This window comes from Oncorhynchus mykiss, chromosome 30 (assembly GCF_013265735.2).
Source record: "Oncorhynchus mykiss isolate Arlee chromosome 30, USDA_OmykA_1.1, whole genome shotgun sequence".
Taxonomy (NCBI): domain Eukaryota; kingdom Metazoa; phylum Chordata; class Actinopteri; order Salmoniformes; family Salmonidae; genus Oncorhynchus; species Oncorhynchus mykiss.
In genome coordinates, this window is record NC_050570.1 from 10,497,921 (window position 1) to 10,523,685 (window position 25,765).

The 25,765-nt window shown below is 43.3% G+C and overlaps 1 protein-coding gene across 5 annotated transcripts in view; it reads right to left on the reverse strand.

Moving 5' to 3' along the window:
- Positions 1 to 25,765, reverse strand: part of LOC110521302 (MOB kinase activator 2) — a 118,089-nt gene that overhangs the window by 20,569 nt on the left and 71,755 nt on the right. Inside the window, exon 1 of one of the 5 annotated variants that reach the window (XM_021598770.2) lies at positions 6,970 to 7,233. The exons of 3 other annotated variants lie outside the window; for them this stretch is intronic. In XM_021598770.2, coding sequence (XP_021454445.2) covers positions 6,970 to 7,085 — 116 coding nt within the window. In that variant the 5' untranslated portion in view covers positions 7,086 to 7,233. Of the gene's footprint in view, positions 1 to 5,547; positions 5,580 to 6,969; positions 7,234 to 25,765 lie in introns of those variants that run through there. One more of the 5 variants, XM_021598774.2, reaches the window with a different exon arrangement.

Genomic DNA, 25,765 nt, shown 5'->3' on the forward strand with positions numbered 1-25,765 from the left:
GTGTAAACGCTCCATTTTCTTGTTCTAATTATTATCATCATCATAATTGTAATAATAAGTAATGTCATTATCATTAGTAGGCTTAGTATCGCAGCCTTGTATAACCACCATTGAGCTGTAAAACTAAGAGCACATCCTGTAACTTACTGAGGCCTATATTCCATACAGGCTACTGTATCAAGCCATCATTCATTCATGTCATCACACAGCATACGAGTCATTCATGATCTGAAATGCAAATCAAGCATTTTAGTTTTAAAATCAAATAAAGCAAGCTTTGAACAATTAGCTTAAACAAAAAATAAACAGTTTCATTATCGGAAATTGCATTCACGAATGAATGCGACTGTTTTTAGTCTTTTCTGTGATAAAGGCGTAACACTCTCTGCGAAGCTGATCATTTATTTAGTGTTGTTTACATTGTTCCACACTGTCAGAAAAAGTATATTGTAATTTAACAGCCCCTGTTTGATACACATAATATGCAAGCAGCACTCACCTTATTTTTCTTCAGCTCCAGTATTTTACACAACTAGTCAAATTTATTCCACACATCTGACTTCCCATTTACCTCATGAGCAACCAGTTGCCTAAACATTCCCGTTTAGAGTTTGTCACGTCCTCTGCATCCATTTTGCTGTGTTCAGAGTTTGCTATAACCAATTGTTTGATGTGATTATGATATGCTATAGATCAGGCCCTATTGGTCACGTGCATGCGATGCATATATGCATCACAAAGAGAGCAATGGCTGAGGGAATGATTTTCCTAAACAAATGAGGGATTTTGGTAACGGAACTTTTCAGTCAGAAATGGCTGTATTTATGTTGCAGCTTCAGCAACACGGCCAAGGCGATAAACACTGTGGTCGCAGCAGCAGGGAGGAGAGAGACAACGGGTACTAGTCACGTGCTGTCTTTAACACAGCAAGTCTGAGCCCGGCCCAGCACAATCAAATCAATTGCTGGTCGGACTCCCTCTAATCATTTGTTTATCTTAATGATTTAATCAAACAGTGTGCTTAATGCAGACAAGCTTGGTGAATCTAGTTGATTTTAGAGGTCGACCGATTATGATTTTTCAACACTGATACCGATTATTGGAGGGCCAAAAAAAGCCGCTACCGATTAATCTGCCGATTATTTATTTATTTTTTTGTAAATGACAATTACAACAATACTGAATTAACACTTTTACTTAGTATAATTTTTTAACATTTATTTTACCTTTATTTAACTAGGCAAGTCAGTTAAGAACAAATTCTTATTTTCAATGACGGCCTAGGAACAGTGGGTTAACTGCCTGTTCAGGGGCAGAAAGACAGATTTGTACCTTGTCAGCTCGGGGGTTTGAACTTGCAACCTTCCGGTTACTAGTCCAACGCTCTAACCACTAGGCTACCCTGCCTGCTCAATTGTTTAAATAATGCAAAAACAAAGTGTTGGAGAAGAAAGTAAAAGTGAAATATTTGCCATGTAAGAAAGCAAATGTTTAAGTTCCTTGCTCAGAACATGAGAACATATGAAAGCTGGTCGTTTCTTTTAACATCAGTCTTCAATATTCCCAGGTAAGGAGTTTTAGGTTGTAGTTACTATAGGAATTATAGGACTATTTCTCGCTATACCATTTGTATTTCATTTACCTTTGACTATTGGATGTTCTTATAAGCACTTTAGTATTGCCAGTGTAACACTATAGCTTCTGTCCCTCTCCTCGCCGCTACCTGGGCTCAAACCAGGAACACATCGACAACAGCCACCCTGGAAGCATCGTTACCCATCGCGCCACAAAAGCAGCGGCCCTTGCAGATCAAGGGGAACAACTACTCCAAGTCTCAGAGCAAGTGACCTCGCCGATTGAAACACTATTAGCGCGCACCCTGCTAACTAGCTAGCCATTTCACATCGGTTACACCAGGCTAATCTCGGGAGTTGATAGGCTTGAAGTCATAAACAGCTCCATGCTTGAAGCACAGCGAACGCAAGAGAAGTGACACAATTTCCCTAATTATAAGACATTAATGTTAGCAGGCAATATTAACTAAATATGCAGGTTTAAAAATATATACTTGTGTACTGATTTTAAAGAAAGGTATTGATGTTTATGGTTAGGGTTGGTGCAACGACAGTGCTAAATCACCCGTTTGGCGAAGTAGGCTGTGATTCGATGAGAAATTAACAGGCACCGCATCGATTATATGCAATGCAGGACACGCTAGATAAACGAGTAATATCAACCACCATGTTAAGGTTGATTGTTTTTTATAAGATAAGTTTAATGCTAGCTAGCAACTTACCTTGCTGCACTCGCGTAACAGGTAGTCAGCCTGCCATGCAGGCTCCTTGTGGAGTGCAATGTAAGGCAGGTGGTTAGAGCGTTGGACTAGTAACCGGAAGGTTGCAAAAACGAATCCCCAAGCTGACAAGGTACAAATCTGTCGTTCTGCCCCTGAACAAGGCAGTTAACCCACCGATCCTAGGGCGTCATTGAAAATAAGAATTTGTTCTTAACTGACTCTCCTAGTTAAATAAAAAAGGTGTAAAAACATATGTATTTTAAATAGGCCAAATCCGTGTCCAAAAATACAGATTTCCGATTGTAATGAAAACTTGAAATCACCCCTAATTAATCGGCCATTCCGTTTAACCTCTCTAGGGTGTGCCACCTGGCCAACATGCAGTGAGATTGCAGAGCGCCAAATTCAAATACAAAAATACTCATTATAAAAATTCATGAAAGATACAACTATTAAACATAGGTTTAAAGATGAACTTCTTGTGAATCCAACCACGGTGTCAGATTTCAAAAATGCTTTACGGCGAAAGCATACCGTACAATTATTTGAGAACATAGTCCAGCAGACAAATTACAAACCGTAACCAGCCAAGTAGAAGAGTTACACAAATCAGAAATAGAGAAAATGAATCCCTTACTTTTGATGATCTTCATATGTTTGCACTCAGAAGACATCAATTTATTCAATAAAATCTTCCTTTTGTTTGATAAAGTCTCTTTATATCCAAAAACCTCTGTTTTGTTCGCGCGTTTTCTTCAGTAATCCACAGGCTCAAACGCAGTCACAACAGGCAGACAAAAAAATCAAAATTGTATCTGTAAAGTCATAGAAACATGTCAAACAATGTTTATATTCAATCCTCAGGTTGTTTTTAGCCTAAATGATCTATAATAATATTTCAAACCGGACATTAACATTATCAATATAAAAAGGTAAACAAGAAAGGCACTCTGGTCGCGCGCATAAAAAAGCTCTGACACGGCAGGGTCCACTCATTCAGACTGCTCTTACTCCCTCATTTTTCAGAATACAAGCCTGAATATGTCTAAAGACTGTTGACATCTAGTGGAAGGCACATGAACTGCAATTTGAGTCCTAAGTCAATGGATACTGTAATGGCATTGAACAGAAAACTACAACAACAAAAAATCCTTCCTGAACTGATTTTTCTCAGGTTTTCACCTGCCAAATAAGTTCTGTTATACACACCGACATTACTTTAACAGTTTTGCAAACTTTAGAGTGTTTTCTATCCAAATCTACATTATATGCATAACCTATCTTCTGGGCCCGAGTACAAGGCAGTTTAATTTGGGCATGCTTTCCATCCAAAATTCCAAATGCTGCCCCCTACCTTAGAGAAGTTAATCGGTCGACCTCTAGTTGATTTGGTTAACAGACATAGGATGTGTTTATATTGATTTTTTGTCAGGGACAGCCCTGATAATGCATTCCAACAACACAGAATCCTAAAATGGTAGACATTCTTAAAGCCAATACTGCACAAACCAGTATCTATTACCCAAGGTGCCATTAATTAGGACTGTGTGTTTCCAGGCTTTTGCCCTTTGTGCTGGTTGAAACAACTCCTGTGATGGAGGTGGAGGTAAGAGAGGGGGAACTTAAGAGAGAAACCAGCCAGCATGTCAGAGTGGCCACTCTGTCCCAAGAAGGATTAGCCTCATTATGTCTCTCAAAGACTTTACACGACAGGGCCACACTGACAGGGCCCATGGTTAGGGCCACAAGATTTAAACTGACTACGTTGACGAGGCAAAATACTTGGCCAGCGAGTCCAAATTACGGCCTATTGTGGTGTTTATAAAAGAGTTTCCTGATTTTAGGCTAGGTTGAAGATAACAAAAGGTTAAGACAATGGGATTCTAATTTCCCATAACTCTTTGCAAAAATGGGACCAGCGAATTTGTTTATTTTCAAAACGCTGCCCCACTTTAAGTCTGAGTTATGTCTTAGTATGCAATGCTGAAACAGGCAACCTCAAAAAAAACATGCTTTGTGTAACAGTGCATGTATAAGTTGTGCTGTTGTAATGTTTAGAGAAAGAAATGAGTTTATGGTCTTTCAATCTAAAACACCTCTAAATATGCAGTGTTTGAATAAAACGGAGGCTTTAATTATTTACAGCGGTTGAGGAGGCGTATCACATTGCTCTCATTCTTGTTCAGTCTTGCTGTGGAGATCTGTCGTGCAGTCGCTGAGTGCTGGAAGCCATGTAAAGCTTAGGGGGTTTTGCCACATAGCAGCAATTCACTAGTCAGAGGTAGCCTAACACAGAACTGGAGAGTTAAATAAGCCTGTAATAATTACAACTAAACACAGACAGCAATTTCCTTTTTAAATTCTGAGCTGTGAAGAATATTGCAAGGAGAAAACAGTATAAATTAGGCTTATGCAAGTATAGCTTTGCAGTGGGAAAGTTGACAGCACATTTGCGTTTCTAAAAGTATCTAGATGTTCAGTGCCAGACTTCATAAAACTGTCTGCAACGTGGTCTCAGAACATTTCGTATTATTCTGTACGTAAACCAAGACAATCCATATTATATGTTACGTTTCGTATGCATTAAATTTGTGGATGTCCAGCACCCATTTCGTATGATCCACTATACAGACACAGTTGACCGGGGCAGCACTGGCAGGGCAGAAATTTTAAAACACTTGGAAAGGTGGCATCCTATGACAGTAACACGTTGAAAGTCACTGATTTCTTCAGTAAGGCCATTCTAGCGCCAATATTTGTCTATGGAGATTGCATGGCTGTGTTCTCGATGTTATACACCCGTCAGCAACAGGTGTAGCTGAAATAGCCAAATCCACTATTTAGAAGGGGTGTCCACATACTATGTAGAGTATTACGAATTTGCAAAACGTATGATATGTTGCAAATTCCAATTGGTTGGGGCTAACACTAGCTAGGTGGCTAATGATAACATTTCCTAGGCTAGGGGTTAGGTTAAAGGGTTAAGGTTAGATAAGTAGTTGCAAAATAGCTTAAAAAAATAGTAAGTACACCGAACAAAAAACACAACATGCAAGAATTTACCGAGTTACAGTTCATATAAGGAAATCAGTCAATTGAAATAGATTCATTAGGCTCTAATCTAAGAATGTCACATGACTGGGAATACAGATATGCATCTGTTGGTCACAAATACCTTAAAAAAGGTAGGGGCATGGATACATTTTTTTAAATGTATTTTTAAGTTAGTATCTGGTGTGACCACCATTTACCTCATGCAGCACGACATATCTTCGCATAGAGTTGGTCAGGCTGTTGATTGTGGCCTGTGGAATGTTGTCCTGCTCCTCTTCAAATGGCTGAGCAAAGTTGCTGGATATTGGCAGGAAATGGAACACGCTGCTGTACAAGTCAATCCAGAGCATCCCGCACATGCTCAATGGGTGACATATCTGGTGGGTATGCAGGCCATGGAAGAACTGGGACATTTTCAGATTCCAGGAATTGTGTACAGAACACTGTGACATGGGGCTGTGCATTATCATGCTCAAATATGAGGTGGTGGAGGTAAATTAATGGTAAGACAATGGGCCTCAGGATCTCGTCACAGTATCACATTGCCATAGATAAAACGCTATTGTGTTCATTGTTCTTAGCTTATGCCTGCCTGCCCATACCATAACCCCACTCTGTTCACAATGTTGACATCAGCAAACCGCTCACCCACACGACGCCATACACGCCCGGTACAATTGAAACCAGGATTCATCCATGAAGAGCTGCAGTTGAGTCCAGATGGACGTACTTTAACATTTTCTAAAACAAAGTTGGAGGCGGCTAATGGTAAAGCAATTAACACATTCCTGTAGTCAGCATGCCAATTGCACGCTCCCTAAAAACTTGCGACATCTGTGGCATTGTGTTGTGACAAAACAGCACATTTTAGAGTGGCCTTTTAATGTCTCCAGCAAAACCTGCACCTATGTAATGATGTTGCCGTTTAATCAGCTTCTTGATATGCCACACCTTTCAGGTGGATGGATTATCTTGCAACCTTTGGATTGCTAGACGTTCGCGTTTTACGCCCGACCAACCACCCTCCTTTTGTTTTTGCCTTAAGTAACCATACCAAACGTAAGATAATTGGATTGTCCCGGGTTTACTTTTACTATGTTACGTCTAATCTATGATACCAGTCTGCAAAACTACATGTTCGCGCATCCAATTTCTGCTGCCACGGATCAAACCAAGAACTGATTCAGAGACGACCTTTTACCGATATGAAAATGACAGTATTGGCTATCTACTTCTAACATTTTGGCCGTGACACACACCATGGCTAGAAAACACTGTTGCTGCTACTACTACGGAATCGTGTCAAGTCGATAGCCTACTTTGTGCATAGTTTCTCCAAACTGTACTCCAACGTTTTAGAAATCCGAAATTAATCTAAAACGTCAAGTATATGCTTAGCAGATTTCTTTTTTAACAACAAAAGTATATTTCCCAAATCAGACAGTGAACGTTCCTTTTGCTGTCCCATGGAAAGTTCCACTATAAACCAAGCATGCTGCTGTCATGCGTACCGTCGCGAGCCCACTGCTGCCGTCTTCACATTATGGAGAAGGCTCGCAACAAGTATGATGAATATAAACCATTTAAACCTGACAAATTCAAACATATTGTTATTTTACCTTAAAACTTTGCCCACCGCCTGAAGAACCATTTTACAACTTAATCCGCTTTTTGCGTTCCTCTGTGAGTGCATATCCGTATTTTCGCCTGAAATAGAACAGTAATCTTCGACCATACTTGAATGGAAAAACGTTTAAAAACTTCTATCGACTCCGTCGCTCTCGGATGAGGCTCCAAAATTAAACACTTAAACTTTCACTGTACATGAGACCTGAAGAGAAACGTATTTGTGGCTTTCGCAACTGCCAGCCCCCCTTCTCCACTTGCAGCCAATCCGTGGAGAGGAGAGTCCTCGGAGTGCGAAAAAAGAACCCACACAAATACTTACGTCACAGCCTTATTATGTAGAGGTGATCCACGGTTGTCACTAGTTACCATAGCCACAAAATCTAAAATGCTCTATATCGTAAAAATGTATCGCCTAATAATTCGAAAAATCGATTAAAAACCTGGTTTTCTGAGCAGATTATGCCTACTTCGATTTTGACTTTTGACTGATTATGATAATCAGAGTAAGGTGTTTACATGACTAATGCCATGCTAGCTGTCTGATTTATGTTCCACAGGCCTCCAGTCATCTCACTAGATAGGTTAGCTGTCTGATTTATGTTCCACAGGCCTCCAGTCATCTCACTAGATAGGTTAGCTATCTGATTTATGTTCCACAGGCCTCCAGTCATCTCACCAGACAGGTTTGCTGCATTGAGAGGCCCAACACCAGAAGAACGTGCTTAGTGTGTTTAATAGGCTACATGTTGAGACGATAAGGCCACATTCTTGTGTCTGGCTGAACCTCACTTGGAACTAAACTATGAGGCCGGGAGACGAGCAGTAGATGGACATGTAGCTACTTGACTTCACAACAGGGCTGGTGGTGAGAGACGGTGCTTTACCACAACAGGGCTGGTGGTGAGTGACGGTGCTTTACCACAACAGGGCTGGTGGTGAGAGACAGTGCTTTACCACAACAGGGCTGGTGGTGAGAGACGGTGCTTTACCACAACAGGGCTGGTGTTGAGAGACGGTGCTTTACCGCAACAGGGCTGGTGGTGAGAGACGGTGCTTTACCACAACAGGGCTGCTGATGAGAGACGGTGCTTTACCACAACAGGGCTGCTGGTGTTACTGGTGAGAGACGGTGAGGCAAACCTCCAATCATGGAAAAGGGGATACCTAATCAGTTGTACAAGTGAATGTATTCAACTGAAATGTGTCTTACGCATTTAACCCAACCCCTCTGAATGAGAGAGATGCGGGGGGCTGCCTTAATCAACATCCACATCTTCAGCGCCCAGGGAACAGTGGGTTAACTGCCTTGCTCAGGGGCAGAATGACAGATTTTTACCTTGTCAGCTTGGGGATTCGATCCAGCAACCTTTCAAGAATGAGTGTGAACACGGGAGTTGGTGTTTTTGATAGTTTGGGCCAAAGTCTGAGGTCTAGTTCATAGAGACATGACACAATGTAGACTTGGTTGATATCGATCCTCAACTCTGAGAGTACAAAGACAGTAGAAAAGCAATCTTGAAATAGGCCTGCTACAGTAAAAGGCAATGAGAAGGAGGACAAAAAAAAGAAGGTCAGGTTATGACAAATGATCATGATTTAAAAGTAATTACAACAAACCGTTCTTTCTCCCTACTTCCCTCAGACACGTCTCTCACCATCGTTCATTCTCCCTTGCTTTCTCCCTTGCCTCTTCTGAACCCATCTCTTTCTCTCAATGCTCCCCTTTCTCTGGCCAGGACTGGTATCCATGAAAGTATCTCATAGTGCTAATCTACGATCCACCCCCACATCCATATAATGTAATTCATTATGATCTAAATCTCCTACTCAAGAGACGCTATGTGAATATGGGCCCTAGTCTCTCTCCCTGTCCCCCCCTCTCAGGCTGGACCGGTGGGGTTGCAGCTACAGTTGACTACTGTAGCATGGACACTCACAAAGACACAGTAACCTGGGGGATCTCTGGAGCCCAGATCACTCCCAGTGTGTGTCACAGTCTGAGAGTGTAAGGGTCGGAGTATGTGATGGTCTGGGCTCCAATCATTGTGTGTCAGGGTCAATTCCATTTCCACCAGTTAATTTTTATACGTGTGTGTGTTTGCAAGAGAGAGCCCCTGCGTGTTTAGGCGCTGTGAGTTGCTATCTATTTGTGTGTGTTTCTGTGACTTTCTGAGAGTGAGAGAGGTGGTCTGATAGGGCCCTGTTACAGGTCCATCTGCACACTCAGCCAGCACAACTCCTCTTAAGGCGTCAGTTCAGCTAGCTCACATAATCCCTTAGAAGACTTCCGCTTCACAATTTCACATCTAAGATGTTTGGTGCAGTATTCCTCAAGTGAAAAAATGTGCATGAAAACGATTAGTCTCTTGTTGAATGACAAACACTTCATTGAAGAATCCCTACTGTTGACCAATCACCAACGAAGGGGCATAGACTTCGGCTACAGACTGACTACTGGCTTGCCTCGAGAGAGAAAAAAATGTGCGCGCGAACAGCTGAAAAAAACCTTGCCGGACACCAAAACGAACAACAATGTCCCAAAATGTCATCATAATATATGTACAAACTGTTTCGGATGGGAAGCATACGGACGCCTTTAGGCACGTCTCCCCGTCTGGCCCAAGCACAGCGCTCACTCTGGGGGAGAGGGGAGGGTGGCTGGGGGGTGGAGCTCTGGTGCTCCAGAGCCTCGCTTTTGAGTGGCTTCTGCTGTGGTGAGTAGAAAGAGAGAGAAGGGGAAGGAGAGAGGGGAAAGAGGCCAGAACAGGGTAGAGACTTTTCCCAGGAGCTATTTCTAACCTCTGCCTGCCTCTGCCTGGCTCTGGGCTATACCGACCAGAGAGAAAGGGGTGAGAGAGGGGGAACAGAGTGAAGGAGAGAGAGACAGAGAGGGGGTGAAGACAGAGACCGGGGTATGTGGTGAAATTACACTCACAGAAGTTACGTTTACTGTTCATTTTTATTGTTTATTTCACTTCTGTTAATTATCTACTTCACTTGCTTTGGCAATGTTAACATATGTTTCCCATGCCAATAAAGCTTTGAATTGAATTGAGAGAAAGCAACAGTAGTGAGAGCGACACTAGGGCCATGAGTGAACAGTCCTACCTGGCTTCGGGCCCTACTTACTTGAGGTGGTGACAAGTGGAAGTAATGGAATGGAAATGGAACTTTCCATAGATTAGCTTACAACTATTAGATCAGAAGGCAGCCATTCAAGATCACTGGACCAAAGCCAAGGCATCTATTCAAAATTAAATCCATTCAAGACAGTGGGCTCAATCAGGCGTCAAAGACAACTTAATGAAGTACAGCAATTCGGTTAATGGATAGTACTAATCCATTATTGTATATGAGCCGATTTGGGTGGAAATGATCCTGATAACTATAACTAATTAATTGCTGTTGTAGGCAGGCTAATATAGTTAGCACTGGTGTCCTACGTCAGGGGTCCCAAACTTTTTCACTCGGGGGCCCCCTTCCAGCATTGGGAAACATACCGCGGCCCCCTGCACACACACGCCACATTTATTTCTGTGTGCAGAAGCACTGTCCATGACACACTGTTCACGCCACTCGTTGGTGGAGTGAATTTTGCAGATTTAAAGCTTATTTCCTGCAATTCTACACATTTTGTCATGTGGTGCAAAGAACATTTTGCAGTTTTAAATCAAATTTTCAATTCTGTACATTTTGCCATGTCTAATGTGTATTCATGTGATATTTGAGTGATATAAAAAAGTGTATAAATATATATATGGGTTAAAATACCAACAACAACAAAACGTTAACTGACATGGGCTAGTTGATCTGGACATTTCTGACAAGTTATAATTAGCTTTCTAAAGTATGCAATGACTAATATGACAAGAGGAACTGATGCACTACCCAATTTTGAAATTGCACCTTGTGCATTCTACTATTACAACTTTCAAGAGTTAAGTTTAAAGCCGGACTGAGTTCCTTTAAAACGTAAAATAAATGTAAAAAATTGTGGGGGCCCCTCGCGCCCCAACGTTTGGGAACCACTGTCCTATGTAACCCAACCTCATTTAGAGCCTTACAGGTAGAAATCAAACCACTGACTACAGATCCAGCCTACAGGTTGTAATCCTTCACACAAATAAACATCATTCTTACATAGCCAAAGATTTGACGTGAGTGGAAAGTGCGGTCGGACATGTTCTACCGGACAGAGACGACTATGATTCTTAGCTACTGTTGACGTCTGGGAAGAAGCTACAAGACATCCCTCACCTCGGTCACCTGGTTTTATCTCAGGCTATAAACATTATCTCACCTTCTCAACCATTAACTCAATTCCATGGAAGAAACACACATCTAGGCTAAACATTGCACTTGCATAAATCCTATTCTGTATAACAAACACTAAACATGAACTAAATGTCACTGGATTGGTATAAACGATCCTTTGTTTGACATGCTAAGGTCTTCTTCCTAAACATGATGTCACGCCATAGGACTCATACGGCCTTAATCACATTCTGAATCATTCAGTGGGGACAGTGGGATCTCGAGTGACGCAGCAAGGCACTGCATCTCAGTGCTAGAGGCATCACTACAGACACCCTGGATCGAATCCAGACTGTATCACAACCGGCCGTGATTGGGAGTCCCATAATTGTCACAGCGTTGTCCGGGTTTGGCCGGTGTAGGCCGTCATTGTCAATAAGAATTTGTTCTTAACTGACTTGCCAAGTTAAATAAAGGTTAAATAAAAAATATAAACTAACCAATAGGGTGGTGAGAAGATATCTGACCCAGTTTCAGATGGGCAACTTCTAGACTACTTACACCGTCAAAGACAGCTTCCCAGCACACCACAGTGTCCTGCTTTGAGCCCCATATTAAATAAAAACACACGAGGAAGGGGAAAGGAGGAGTCAAAAGAAAGAATTGAGTAAGAAGGTTGCTTTAAACACTGACGTCAATAGCCAGGTCTGTTGACTCGTTTCTCCAGGAAGGACTTTGGAGTGAGGTATAGTCTAAATCGGATTACTGTTGCTCAATCAACCATCTATTGATATCTATCATCCAACTCGAGAGAGAATGCAAGCAAGATTAAAAAAAAAGGCGGTATGGAAAAATGCCATTAATTAAAAAAAATGTAGGCAAACGTCACAGTGACCAGAAAAGGGCTTGGTGGTATGTCCGTCACTGTAAAGAAAACAATCAAAGTCAGTGAAGAAACTAGTCAATTAGTAGGCCAGAGGTAGACAACTAGATTCAGCCACGGGACGATTTTTGTCAGAGCGGATGGTTCGGGATGCTGGAACACAATTATAAATCATTTGTAGCTCAGTTGGTAGAGCGGGGTGCAAAATGTTTCAAAATGTTCACAAAAAAGGTGTTCTCCACTAGGGCTGTGGCGGTCATTACATTTTGTCGGCCAAAACTTTAAGCTAGTTCGTTCATGGTGTTCAAAACTAAAAGCTAGTTCCTGTTGTCTGTTCCGATACAATTTGCAGCGTTGGCTGGTCCAACGGGTTGGATGTGAAAGTCAGTGAACGGACCTTCCACCTTTTTAACACCAAGAAATCACAGACTCCTGCCAGCAACAGATGAATCACACAGCAGTAGATACGCCTCGGGCCTGGCAAAAGCCCAATCCACCCCGTCAACCCCACAATATAGCCAAAGGCACTGTAGAATCACCTTGAGTGACTGGTGCATTGACCAATGGACTGGCAGAATTTGGGCGCGGTGTGTGGACTGTGGACTTGGTGTGAGAAGTGTGTGTGTATATGAGAGAGAGTAGTGTGTGTGTACCTTGTGTCAGGTGGGTGTGTGTGTATGGTCTGTGCAAGGCAAATCTGGACAAGAGAACGTGTTAGCAAACACAGCAAAGTAGCAAATCAATGGAAGTGTACCTTTGCGCTGACTGACAGGTCAAATCTTGTTTACTTAACTTGCCCGACCCACTACCTCAAAGATGGCTGTTAAATGAGGGGCTTATGGGTAACGACAAATTGTAATTTGCCATCACAAAACATTTTGACCTCAAGGTAGGTAATTAATTAATTGACTATACAGGTGTATAATTTCTAAAACATAGCATTTTACACATAGCTACTCTTTCCCCCGTATTCCTTCACCTCTCCATGTTGCTCTTTTACAGACCACTTGGGGGCCCGTATTCCTTCACCTCTCCATGTTGGTCTGTCTTTTACAGACCACTGGGGGCCCGTATCCCTTCACCTCTCCATGTTGGTCTGTCTTTTACAGACCACTGGGGGCCCGTATCCATTATTTTCCTTCTCCTTTCCCTCCATATACTCTACCTCAAGCCCTGCATTCCAGCTGGGGAAGGGCTGCTTGCACCAACATGCCATCCTCGTTCTACACACAGCCTGGCTAAACGAAGGAAAGACAAAACATAGAGAGACAGACGGAGAGAAAGGGTGGGGAGAATAGGATATCATTTCTAAGAACATGGATCCATCGCAAAAGTTGTTTATTTACTTTGGGTGGTGTACGTTCCCAGAGTAGAAACATTAAAACCTCTTCAACATTCAACAACCAACTGTGACATTAAAGAAAATTACACAATTACAACCACATTCATAGCCCCATTAAAATCACCAACAAAAACTGAAATGTCAAACCATTCTTGCTAGCTAGTTTTCTAGGATTGCAGCTAGCTCTGAAAGAGGATGTATGAGTGGAAAAGGAAGGGGAAGCTGTAAGTCACTTTGGATAAGAGCGTCTGATAAATTACTCAAATGTAAATAATGGTTAGAGTTCTGACTGATGAAGGAGAAAGGGGGCAACGACAAGATGGAGCCAGAGTGAATGAGAACTACCAGACCTCCCTCCGTCTGTTTCTATCTACATAGCTACAGTTTGTATTAACTGGATCAGATGAGGTGGGAAGGGAGGATGAAGAGTTAGAGGACAGGAAGGAGAAGAGGATGGAGGAAGAGAGGAGGGAAGGGGATGAGAAGAGGACAGCGAGGGTGAAAAGAGGAGAGAAGAGATGGACAGTGGTTGAGGGGAAGTGAATGAGGAATGAAAAGTGACAAGAGGGTTAATACAAAACAGAGAGTGAAGGAGGAGAGAGGGAGTGGATTAAAAGAGGAGAGAAGTGAGTGTGTGCAGTAGGAGCGGGGAGGTTGTCACAGCATGCCCTGGCTCAGCGTTCTGTACTGTCCTCCCTACATTCCACAGACAGAGGAGGCCTCAATGTGCTGCCTCAGCCAGAACATCCAGCCCATAACTCACCTTGCTGTCTCCATTTCCTCCCATGGGGTTTTCACCCTCTCTCTTCACCTTATTTTTTGTATTATCTTGTTTTAACCTCTCTCTCCATCATCACTCAGGCCTATCTTATCTTCCTCAACCTCTTCTCTGGGTGGAGAGAATACAGGCTGTATTTCAGGTGAGAGGTTGGAACGAGAGCTGCACTGCAGGGTCAGGGGCACAAGTGGCCACCAGGACACTGGTCTGAGGTCAGATGGTCATTTATGAGATGGTCTTGATAAGGGTCAAGAAAGTTCAAAGGTGCACTATGGAGAAATCGCACCGCCATTTCCTGGTTGCTAAAATTCAAATAGTTTGTCTAATTTCAACTTGTGACAACACAAGCAAGTAAAGGGGGGGATACCTAGTCAATTGTACAACTGAATGCATTCAAATGAAATGCGTCTTCCGCATTTAACCCAACCCCTCTGAATTAGAGAGGTGAGGGGGCTGCCTTACAGTGGGTTAACTGCCTTGCTCAGGGGCAGAACGACAGATTTTTACCTTGTCAGTTGGGGATTCGATCCAGCAACCTTTCGGTTACTGGCCCAACGCTCTAACCACTAGACTCCCGGCATACTGTAGAGAATCATTGTACCATCTAAACCGCTGTGAAATATATTTTCCATAACTAAAAATATAGTATTTTCAGCTGTTTGAAGCTGGTGTACAAAACCAAAACAGGCAAAACAAAACATAACAGGAAGCATAGAATAAGCACATATAGAACAGATATACTGCTTCTTAGACTTGCTTTCAATGAGAATGAGATCTATCACTCACATTTCTATGTGAATTTGGTCACGTTGCCCAAAAAGTATACTGCAAGATGTAAGGATGGAATGTGCTGGGGGAGTCAACCTTTGGAATCAGAGGGGGTCAATCTCTGGAATGAGAGCCAAAACTAACACAGGTCAGGTTCATTGCCTGTCTGTCTCTGACATTGGCAGTTAACCCAAGCCTCCTGTCAGTTATGAGATGTAAAGTTCCTGTTAATACGTTGAGGTCAGGGCTCTAAATTAAACAAAATATAATTGGTAGCACTGGTGCACACAACTTTAAAAAAGCTAGGAGCGCAACATCAAATTTAGGAGCACCAGAAAATAAGAGATATACTATAGGAATTCTTAGCTACATCTGAAGCATGTTGTGCCCTAATATGTACAACTAATATGTAACCGTTAAATAGATTTGTTTAATATGAAGCTAACATGTTGATATAAATATCTGTCATTGAAATTAAAAAGTAATTTGTGGAATATTACTACATGATGTAAAAATCACTATTTTCCTATTGAGATGCATTACATTGTTTAAAGGATACATCAGGATTTTGGCAAGGAGGCCCTTTAACTACTTCCCCAGAGTCATATGAACTGGTGGATACCATTTTAAAATGTCTCTGTGTCCGGTATGAAGGAAGTTGGAGGTAGTTTCGAGAGCCAATGCTAATTAGCGTTACCCATAGACTCAGTCATTGTGCTATGTGCTAGCCTGTCTAAATAAAAGTTAAACAAACTGTCATTGGATTGCATTATTGTTATCAATGATATTATGAATAGGAATGGTGTTTACGTCACATACAGGGGGGAGAACAAGTATTTGATACACTGCCATTTTTGCAGGTTTTCCTACTTACAAAGCATGTAGAGGTCTTTTTTATCATAGGTACACTTCAACTGTGAGAGACGGAATCTAAAAAAAAAATCCAGAAAATCACATTGTATGATTTTTTAGTAATTAATTAGCATTTTATTGCATGACATACGTATTTGATCACCTACCAACCAGTAAGAATTCCGGCTCTATAGAGAGAAATAGTCCTATATAACTACAACCTAAAACTTCTTACCTGGGAATATTGACTCATGTTAAAAGAAACCACAAGCTTTCATATGTTCTCATGTTCTGAGGAAGGAACTTAAACGTTAGCTTTTTTACATGGCACATGTTGCACTTTTACTTTCTTCTCCAACACTTTGTTTTTGCATTATTTAAACCAAATTGAACATGTTTCATTATTTATTTGAAGCTAAATTCATTTTGATGTATTATATTAAGTTAAAATAAAAAAGTGTTCATTCAGTATTGTTGTAATTGTCATTATTACAAATAAATACATTTAAATAAATAAAAAATATTAAAAAAATAAGAAAAAAATAAAAATCGTCCGATTAATCAGTATCGGCTACTTTTGGTCCTCCAATATTCGGTATCGCCGTTGAAAAATCATTATCGGTTGACCTCTAATGGATATAGTGGTAAAGTTACCAGGTGGTCTGGCTGGATATAGTGGTAAAGTTACCAGGTGGTCTGGCTGGATATAGTGGTAAAGTTACCAGGTGGTCTGGCTGGATATAGTGGTAAAGTTACCAGGTGGTCTGGCTGGATATAGTGGTAAAGTTACCAGGTGGTCTGGCTGGATATAGTGGTAAAGTTACCAGGTGGTCTGGCTGGATATAGTGGTAAAGTTACCAGGTGGTCTGGCTGGATATAGTGGTAAAGTTACCAGGTGGTCTGGCTGGATATAGTGGTAAAGTTACCAGGTGGTCTGGCTGGATATAGTGGTAAAGTTACCAGGTGGTCAGGCTGGATATAGTGGTAAAGATACCAGGTGGTCAGGCTGGATATAGTGGTAAAGATACCAGGTGGTCAGGCTGGATATAGTGGTAAAGTTACCAGGTGGTCAGGCTGGATATAGTGGTAAAGATACCAGGTGGTCTGGCTGGATATAGTGGTAAAGTTAACAGGTAGTTAAGCTGGATATACTGTTGAAGTTACCAGGTAGTTAAGCTGGATATACTGTTGAAGTTACCAGGTAGTTAAGCTGGATATACTGTTGAAGTTACCAGGTAGTTAAGCTGGATATACTGTTGAAGTTACCAGGTAGTTAAGCTGGATATACTGTTGAAGTTACCAGGTAGTTAAGCTGGATATACTGTTGAAGTTACCAGGTAGTTAAGCTGGATATACTGTTGAAGTTACCAGGTAGTTAAGCTGGATATACTGTTGAAGTTACCAGGTAGTTAAGCTGGATATACTGTTGAAGTTACCAGGTAGTTAAGCTGGATATAGTGGTAAAGTTACCAGGTAGTTAAGCTGGATATACTGTTGAAGTTACCAGGTAGTTAAGCTGGATATACTGTTGAAGTTACCAGGTAGTTAAGCTGGATATACTGTTGAAGTTACCAGGTAGTTAAGCTGGATATACTGTTGAAGTTACCAGGTAGTTAAGCTGGATATAGTGGTAAAGTTACCAGGTAGTTAAGCTGGATATACTGTTGAAGTTACCAGGTAGTTAAGCTGGATATACTGTTGAAGTTACCAGGTAGTTAAGCTGGATATACTGTTGAAGTTACCAGGTAGTTAAGCTGGATATATTGTTGAAGTTACCAGGTAGTTAAGCTGGATATACTGTTGAAGTTACCAGGTAGTTAAGCTGGATATACTGTTGAAGTTACCAGGTAGTTAAGCTGGATATACTGTTGAAGTTACCAGGTAGTTAAGCTGGCTATACTGTTGAAGTTACCAGGTAGTTAAGCTGGATATACTGTTGAAGTTACCAGGTAGTTAAGCTGGCTATACTGTTGAAGTAACCAGGTAGTTAAGCTAGCTATCTAGTTAGTTAACAAACATGACTGAACAAAGTGTGAAACAAATGCGGCTCATTTTAGAACGGCCAGTGACCTGGTTTCTGAATGTAAATTGCAACCCTACAATATGGGTTGCGCCTGTAATATGGGTCAGATCCTTTGAAAAGTTTGGTCTAGAAACAAGCAGTTTTCGTTGTATGAATGGTGCAAGCATGATGCTAACGAAACAACGGTACAGCAAAGATTTAACGTTACAAAAAGTGTGTTTATTTTTACTTTTTTAATTAAAAAAAGTTTGCACTGGTACTCCCAAATGAACACTCCACGGGCACAGACAAATATTTAGTTGCATTTTAGAGCCCTGTTTGAGGTTACTTATGATGGTGGTCAGCTTGGCTGATCCTGGATCTGCTCTATTGGTCAACTTCTGACTCATCCACTATCAACGTGTGGCACCTCTGGGTTACACAACCACAGCCATTTTGCAACAGAAAACTCCAAATACCTCCCGTCAAACAATACTTGTGAAAAAAACACTGCTTTGACCTTGATCTCCTCAGACAGGATGTAAAGGCTGACAAAACAGTAGTGCAAGACATGATCTCCATCTCTGCTGTAGGTGGTGAGCATAGAGGTAGAAAGAGGGCTCTGGATGGATAGGTGTTTTAGCATGGACAGCATGGACATTGGCATTGAGGGCTACGACAAGCCATTTTTCTACCTCTATGGTGAGGACATTAAAAGTGAGCCATAGTCATCCATCAGAGACGAGCATGTTCACATGACACCAGATGTCCCAGCCCAGTGCCAGCCAGTCGACACAGGTGTGCGCTGTTGCTGTGAGTCACGTTCCTGTTGTCTATGACTGGAGGAGGGAGTCTGTCTGTCTGTGGCTGGTCTGAGGTCAAGTCATACTAACAGTACCAGGCTTTTATCAGTGGAAGGAAAGGGAAGTTACAGAAGTACAGATCTGGCAACAGAGTTACGACAGAAAGGGGAGAAAGATTTAGCTAGTCTTTAAAATACTTTACATTGTTATTCCCTCTCTCGCCCGAGGAGCAGTGTAGGTGTGTGTCACTCCTGGTGTTCTGTTCGAGGGAGAGGTTCCCCAATGCCAAAGTCTTCCCATTTCTCAGAAGCGCTCTTGAAAACGGCAAGGAGACGAATGTTCTTTTATCAGAAATAATATGATGATGATCATATTAGCATAAACAGAAACTGATCTTGAGACATTTGGCGACCATGAGGGTACAGACTTACTGCACCAAGCATGACAGCACTGTTTCACCAGGAGGCTGCAGACTTACTGCACCAAGCATGACAGCACTGTTTCACCAGGAGGCTGCAGACTTACTGCACCAAGCATGACAGCACTGTTTCACCATGAATGTTCCCTTCAGAGGCCAGTGTTGTCTTTAGGAACAATAGCGCCACCTACAGGCAAATGTCTATGCACAGACCCTTATAGCTTCAGAGTTATATTTTTCCCATTCTCCATTTCCTAGTATATTTATATCATGAGGGCGTAGATGCTGAAGGATGTTTGTGTTTGTGATGCGTGGGTGAACTCAGTTTCCTGAAACCCGAACCTAACCCACTACTTTCACAGCTCTACGCTGCAGCATACATTCACAGAGAGAGATACTGCTGGCTCCATATCAGGGTTACTATGTACAGAAAAGTAGTATCAAAAAACTATGATCTAAAAAGACACAGGAAGTGAGACAGACTTGCCTTTAAAAGCTGCTGCTGTAACTTTCTCCAGATGCAGCATCACACTACGATTGAAACCAGTGAAGCCTGAAATAATCTGACAGAGCCAGGAGCAGGTGAACTACATACTACCAAGACAGAAGGCCGGGCATAAGAACAGACATCTGAAGACTGGTGTAGCTTAGTAGAACACCACTATCGCCCATCATCATCATCATCATCATCACCACTATCGTCATCCCTCTTTGTATCATCATTGGACATGATAGAGAGAAAAGGGGAGATTGTAGAGGGATGCAATGAGGGAGAGATGGAGGGAGGAGTGGAAAAGAGAAGGGCTTGGTGTGTAGCAGTTGGGCTAGGGATGAGGGACATGCGATGGAGCAATGGCGGGAGGACTAACGAGCGAGGTAAGGAGGGAGGAACGTGATGAGGGGAGGAGTGAAGGGAGAGAGGAGGCTTGTGTAAGAGATGGGGAGAGTTGAGGAGAAGAGAGGAGGACTTTGTGCAAGGTCAGGAGGGAAAAGGTAGGTATTAGGTAGACTGTCCCACACCCTGTCCTGTCACCACTAATGTTTTCTCAGGAAGCCAGATGGACAGAGGGAGACTGTGTGAAGGAAGGAAAGGTGGAGGGGTAGATAGAGGGAAGCAGGACTGTGTAAGGGAAAAGGATGGAGGGAGAGAGAGATGGTAGCCGGCGCCGCCCATATTTGCTCAGGTCGTGCGTGTGGACAGGGGGCAGGCCAGTGGGATACAGCGGGAACAGAGTGGTCTTTTCATGGCGCAGTAAACCTGGTGGACAGAGAGAGACAGACTGACTCACTGCCAGGTCAGAGTTACTGGGGCTACACAACCAATGTCAGTGAAAAAGTAAACAGGTCAATGTTAGTAAGGAGTAATAAAGTAAGAGGCAGAGAGAGGAGGGTTAAGCAGCATGACGGGAGAAACGGACAGCATGACGGCAGAAACGGAGAGCATGACAGCAGAAACGGACAGCACAACGGCAGAAACGGACAGCACGATGGGAGAAACGGACAGCACGACGGGAGAAACGGACAGCATGACGGGAGAAACGGACAGCATGACGGGAGAAACGGACAGCATGACGGGAGAAACTGAAAGAATGTGTGAGAAATGAGAAACATCTCATGCATCAAAGAGTCTGAACGTGAAGAGTAATCTTCAAGTTAATCAAAATGTCACACCCCCTTGTTTTCAGGACTGATACTATCTCCTGCAAACGTTGTTCACATTCAACTGACCGCAGTCATGTGTTGTGCACAAAACATCTACATTTATACAAAACCCCCCCACCGGTCTATTTCTCGATATGTTGTGCAAAGTCTGCTTGAAATAGCCATTCTCATGGTTCATGTGACCAAAAACAACGACAAACATGCAGAGGAAGAGAACGAGAGAGCAAAACGGATAAATAAAAAATAAAGCGTGAGAGAGAGAGAAAAAGAGGGAGACATTGAGAGGTTAAAAGGCCCACCTCCCTGGAAAGTTGGCCAAACAGAGCCTAAGCTCCATTTTAGCACAGGGCTATTTATTTTTAATTTAACTAGGCAAGTCCTTTAAGAACAAACTATTATTTATAATGATGGCCTACCCCAGCCAAACCCTAACCCGGCCAACGCTGGGCCAATTGTGTGCCGACCTATGGGACTCCCAATCACGGCCAGTTGTGACACGGCCTGGAATCGAACCAAGATCTGTAGTGACGCCTCTAGCACTGAGATGCATGCCTTAGACCGCTGTGCCACTCAGGAGCCCAACATCTCATTGGGGCCGTTTCATCAAAGAGCCTTTCCACACTCTGAAGTCAGGAGGACTTTGAGTTAGGTGGCAGCCAGACTAATAAAGAGACATCTGTAACTACTTGACGAGCATGATGCTGATCATCACTGCCTGGAGAGAATTAGCAGACAAACGCACTCGCCAATAGTTAGGAGAGATGTGTGTGCTCATCTTCAAAACAACAACTGCTTGTTCAGACAGGAAAAGTCAGAGAAGAGAATACAAGGCCAGCTGAAAAACTGCCCAATAGGAACATCAAGATCGGTCTGTATGAAGTAGTATAGGTCATCAAATATACTACCTTCCTTCAGACTCGACAAAACAGCATATAACAGTGTGTGTGTGTCTGCTGCATGCATGGGTACATATTCTCTGAGCTATAGGCCCTCTTTACATGCACTACTTTGCTGACACAAACTAAGATTCAAATCCCTCTTTTAAGAGATGTCTCCCACAGTACCGCCAAAAGAGACATCTACACCACAACCCCCCCTCTGAAAGGTAGTGTAAAGAACTGCTCTCCCACATCGCATGTCCCTGCAATAATGACCTTAATACCAGTAGCCAAAGCTTTTATATCGTGAACAGAGAGAAGCTTTAGATCTCCCCTGAGACACTACAGCAGCCTGGGGAGAGAAACATGATGCAACCATTACCCTTCATCTGCTATAGCTAAAACAACAACATTTAGCTACTAGCCTGCTACAACTAGCACAGCAACAAGAGCTACTAGCCTGCTACAACTAGCACAGCAACAAGAGCTACTAGCCTGCTACAACTACCATAGCAACAAGAGCTACTAGCCTGCTCCAACTAGCAAAACAACAGCTAACCTGCTACCAACATAACTACCACAGGGATGTCAAAATCTATAGTTCAACTTATGAGCCAAACTTCTTCTGTCAAAAGAATGTCATACCAGTGCTAATGAGATTTCTGTCCATTAGCCATGAGGAATTAATACGACTCAATGTACTGCAGTACATGCCTGTCTGTCAGGGAAAATCACACAACTCACTAACCAGTTGAACAAACCTCTCAAGAATTACTGAAATGTGGCAGATGGCTTGTGGTGCAAGAACCCTGTGTAATTTCCTTGTTCCTTCACAATGTAAACAGATCAGGGAAAGCTGAGGGCCCTATACATAACAGATTGTAACAGTGTTATGGCGAGTGTTTAGACAGAGAGGAGAATGTTATGATGGGATTCCAGGACCAAGCTGCACGTTTTCCTCCTGGAGGGCACTGTTGGCAGAGAGACCAGACACACCCTGCCCATCTCACAACGGCAAACACCACACACTCCCCTCCTTCCCTCTGCCAGACTGAAGAGACACAAACACTCAACAAAAATCAGAAACAGGCAGTTCAACACCGAGAAGACAGAAAAACAATAGTGCAGCCACATGTTCCTGCCTCTTTCTCTCTGACTTTCACACCCAGATGGTGTCGTAATGAGCGAGGGAGGAAGTGGGCGGAAGAGGCTCCCATTCATGTTCGAATGGGGAAATAGAGGGATAACGGAGGGGTGAGAGGTCAAATCAATAAGTACCTTCTGTGAGGTAAAGGGAGGAAGCAGTGGCTGACGTCTATGCTCTGAATAATGGCAAGCTCTAGGTTCCTCAGTGTAGACCAATCAAAGGGGTACGTCGTCTACCCCACAGCGAGGGACAAAGTGATACTATGAGCTCATCCTTTTTATGAACCGATGAGATCAGCTGCTAGGCCTAGAACACCCAGGGGAGCGGGGGAACATCAATGACCTCATCCAGCCGCCCAGGTGTAAACAAGCATGTGATTGGCTGGCTGGCTGGCAGCACCTGGCTGACTCCTGGGGAGGCAGGGGATATGAGCTCCAATTTAATGATTGCGCTCATTAGGTTTCTATGGAACTGCTTTGGGTCCCATGGGCTTGTGATGAAGAGACCTACATAGGCACAGTGCTGTTGGTCTTGAAAAGTCACCTTTCATTCTCTCCTTTCTTCCCTGACCACCAGCTTAGCAATAAAATAATAGGAATAACAGATCGGAATGTTACCTCGGGAACATTGCTGTCGTCAGCAAAATCTCTGCCCCATCCCCCCTCCCCTTGTGTCAGTCCACCTCTCAGGTTAGCCTAAACAGTCAGTGTGTGTGACTCATATGAATCATAATCCTCTCTCAGAGAGCAAGTAGAAGCAAACCACTGTTCTGTGAAGGTGGAAGACATGACGATACTATCTGTACGTGCAAGAGTGTGCTTCCTGTGCCTCAAACTTTTCCTTCCCTCCATCCTTGGTAGCTGCGCCATTTCAGATGGCTGATAACTGAAACAAATGAGGGGTACAGCTGCCAAGCGCACTGCAGCACCCAGCTATGCAGGCAGGGGTGTGTGTGTGTGTATAGAGGGAGAGAGAAAAAGTGTGTGGATAGAAAGAAAGCAGTCAGAAGAGTGAGGGTATGAGGTGAAAATGAGAGCATGAGAGAGTGAGTAAGCGAGAGAGGGAGAGAGAACCATAGGGGCAGAACATTGTGTATGTGAGGCATTTTAAGGACTTGCCTGCCTGCCTGCCTGCCTACCTACCACCCCACTTGTAACAAACTCCATAAACAGGAAGTGATACACCCAGGCACATCCTGTGTCCCTTATTCTGTGCCTTATGTCCCCAGAGTCCCTCGGGAGGGGCACACGGCTATGGTTTCTGCCCCTAACCCTTACTCAGAGTCTACTACCCTTCATCTCATCCCACTGCAGGAGCCAGAGGAGATGAGAGAGGATGACATTGAATCATCCAGCAGCATTAGCCAGCCACAAAAAGGCCAAGTTTTCATGGAGAGAGAGTGTGTGTGTGTGTGCGCGCGCTGACGGTGCAGATCTAAATGTGGAGGTAAGGTTACAGCAAAACTGTCTCTTCTCTCTCCAAAGGCAGACTGGCCATCTGGCATTTCTGGCAAATGCCAGGTGGGCTGGTCCACTTTTAGCCCAGGGGCCTGTCTAACTCAGCGTTTTCTTTTTGGTGCAATGTGGACATTTAACAACAACAAAAAATGGCCACCGAAGGGGCCCTCCAAAATAATCTAAATAAAAGGTCCGGTGTGTTAGAAATGCAAGGGCCGATTTCTGGTCCCAGCCATCTCTGGCCAGACCCAGGTAGGACTGTGCACACACACTACAAACACTTAGCTGTGCATTACAGTCTAGTGCAGACTGCTAAGTCCAGGTGAAAGCAGAGAAGGACAGGGAGTCCGTCGGTCTGTCAGCCTCCTTATCTGAACTGGCCAGTAGGACGGGGCAAATCCAGTAGGTTACACTGCTTGCATGTGGCTTACAACACCTCAGACTGAGACCAGAGAGTTTATGGTGCTTCACATGGGGCGAATCTCAATTGATTTTCTTGATTCATACCTCCTTCTCAAAACCCATTGCCTTCCCCTCTTACCTCATCGTCCAATGGGTTTTGAGGAGGTGGTAAGAAGAGAGGACACGAGGAATCAAGGAAAGGCAAATGAGATTCTCTCATGGAGGTCACTCTGCAATCTTGACTCAACCAACAGGAAGGGAAGGAGGAAATGGTTGAAAATTGAAGCAGAGTCCTAGTCCCTTCCTCCACTCCTGTATTCTGCCTTCCATTCCTTCTGCAACGGGTTGAGGTACAGAGACTAGAACCTTCTCCACAGTCTGCTGCACGGTCCCCAACCCACACCCCAGGTCCCCAACCCACACCCGTGGCAAGACAGACAGGGCGTGTGTGTCTGTGCATCATGGTCCATTCAAGCGTATGGTGCAGTCAGTCAGTCACCAGATGACTGTCCCATCAGCAAATATAGGAAAATAGCCATGCTATTATTCAGCCTAAATGGTGGACCTTTTCAAACACTTATACACAAGTATTCAAAAAAAACATGGTCACTTGTGTCGAGGCTTGCCAAGCCAAGTCCAATTGAGCTCTATTTGAGTGACAGACAGGGTTTTAGGCCAGGGGATATGCAGTATGGAGGAGTGAGGTGGTTTAGGACAGTGTACCCCAAACAGCACACATTTTTTGTAACCCTGGACAAGCACACCTGATTCAACTTGCCAAATAATCATCAAGCCCTCAATGAGCTGTGTTTGTCCAGGGCTATAATGAAACGGGTGTATTGTTGGGGTACTGGAGGACCAGGGCTGGGAAACACTGCTCTAGGTTACTCCAGTCTAGACAGGTACTGGAGGACCAGGGTTGGGAAACACTGCTCTAGGTTACTTCAGTCTAGACAGGTACTAGAGGACCAGGGTTGGGAAACACTGCTCTAGGCTACTCCAGTCTAGACAGGAAACACTGCTCTAGGTTACTCCAGTCTAGACAGGAAACACTGCTCTAGGTTACTCCAGTCTATATAGGTACTAGAGGACCAGGGTTGGGAAACATTGCTCTAGGCTACTCCAGTCTAGACAGGAAAC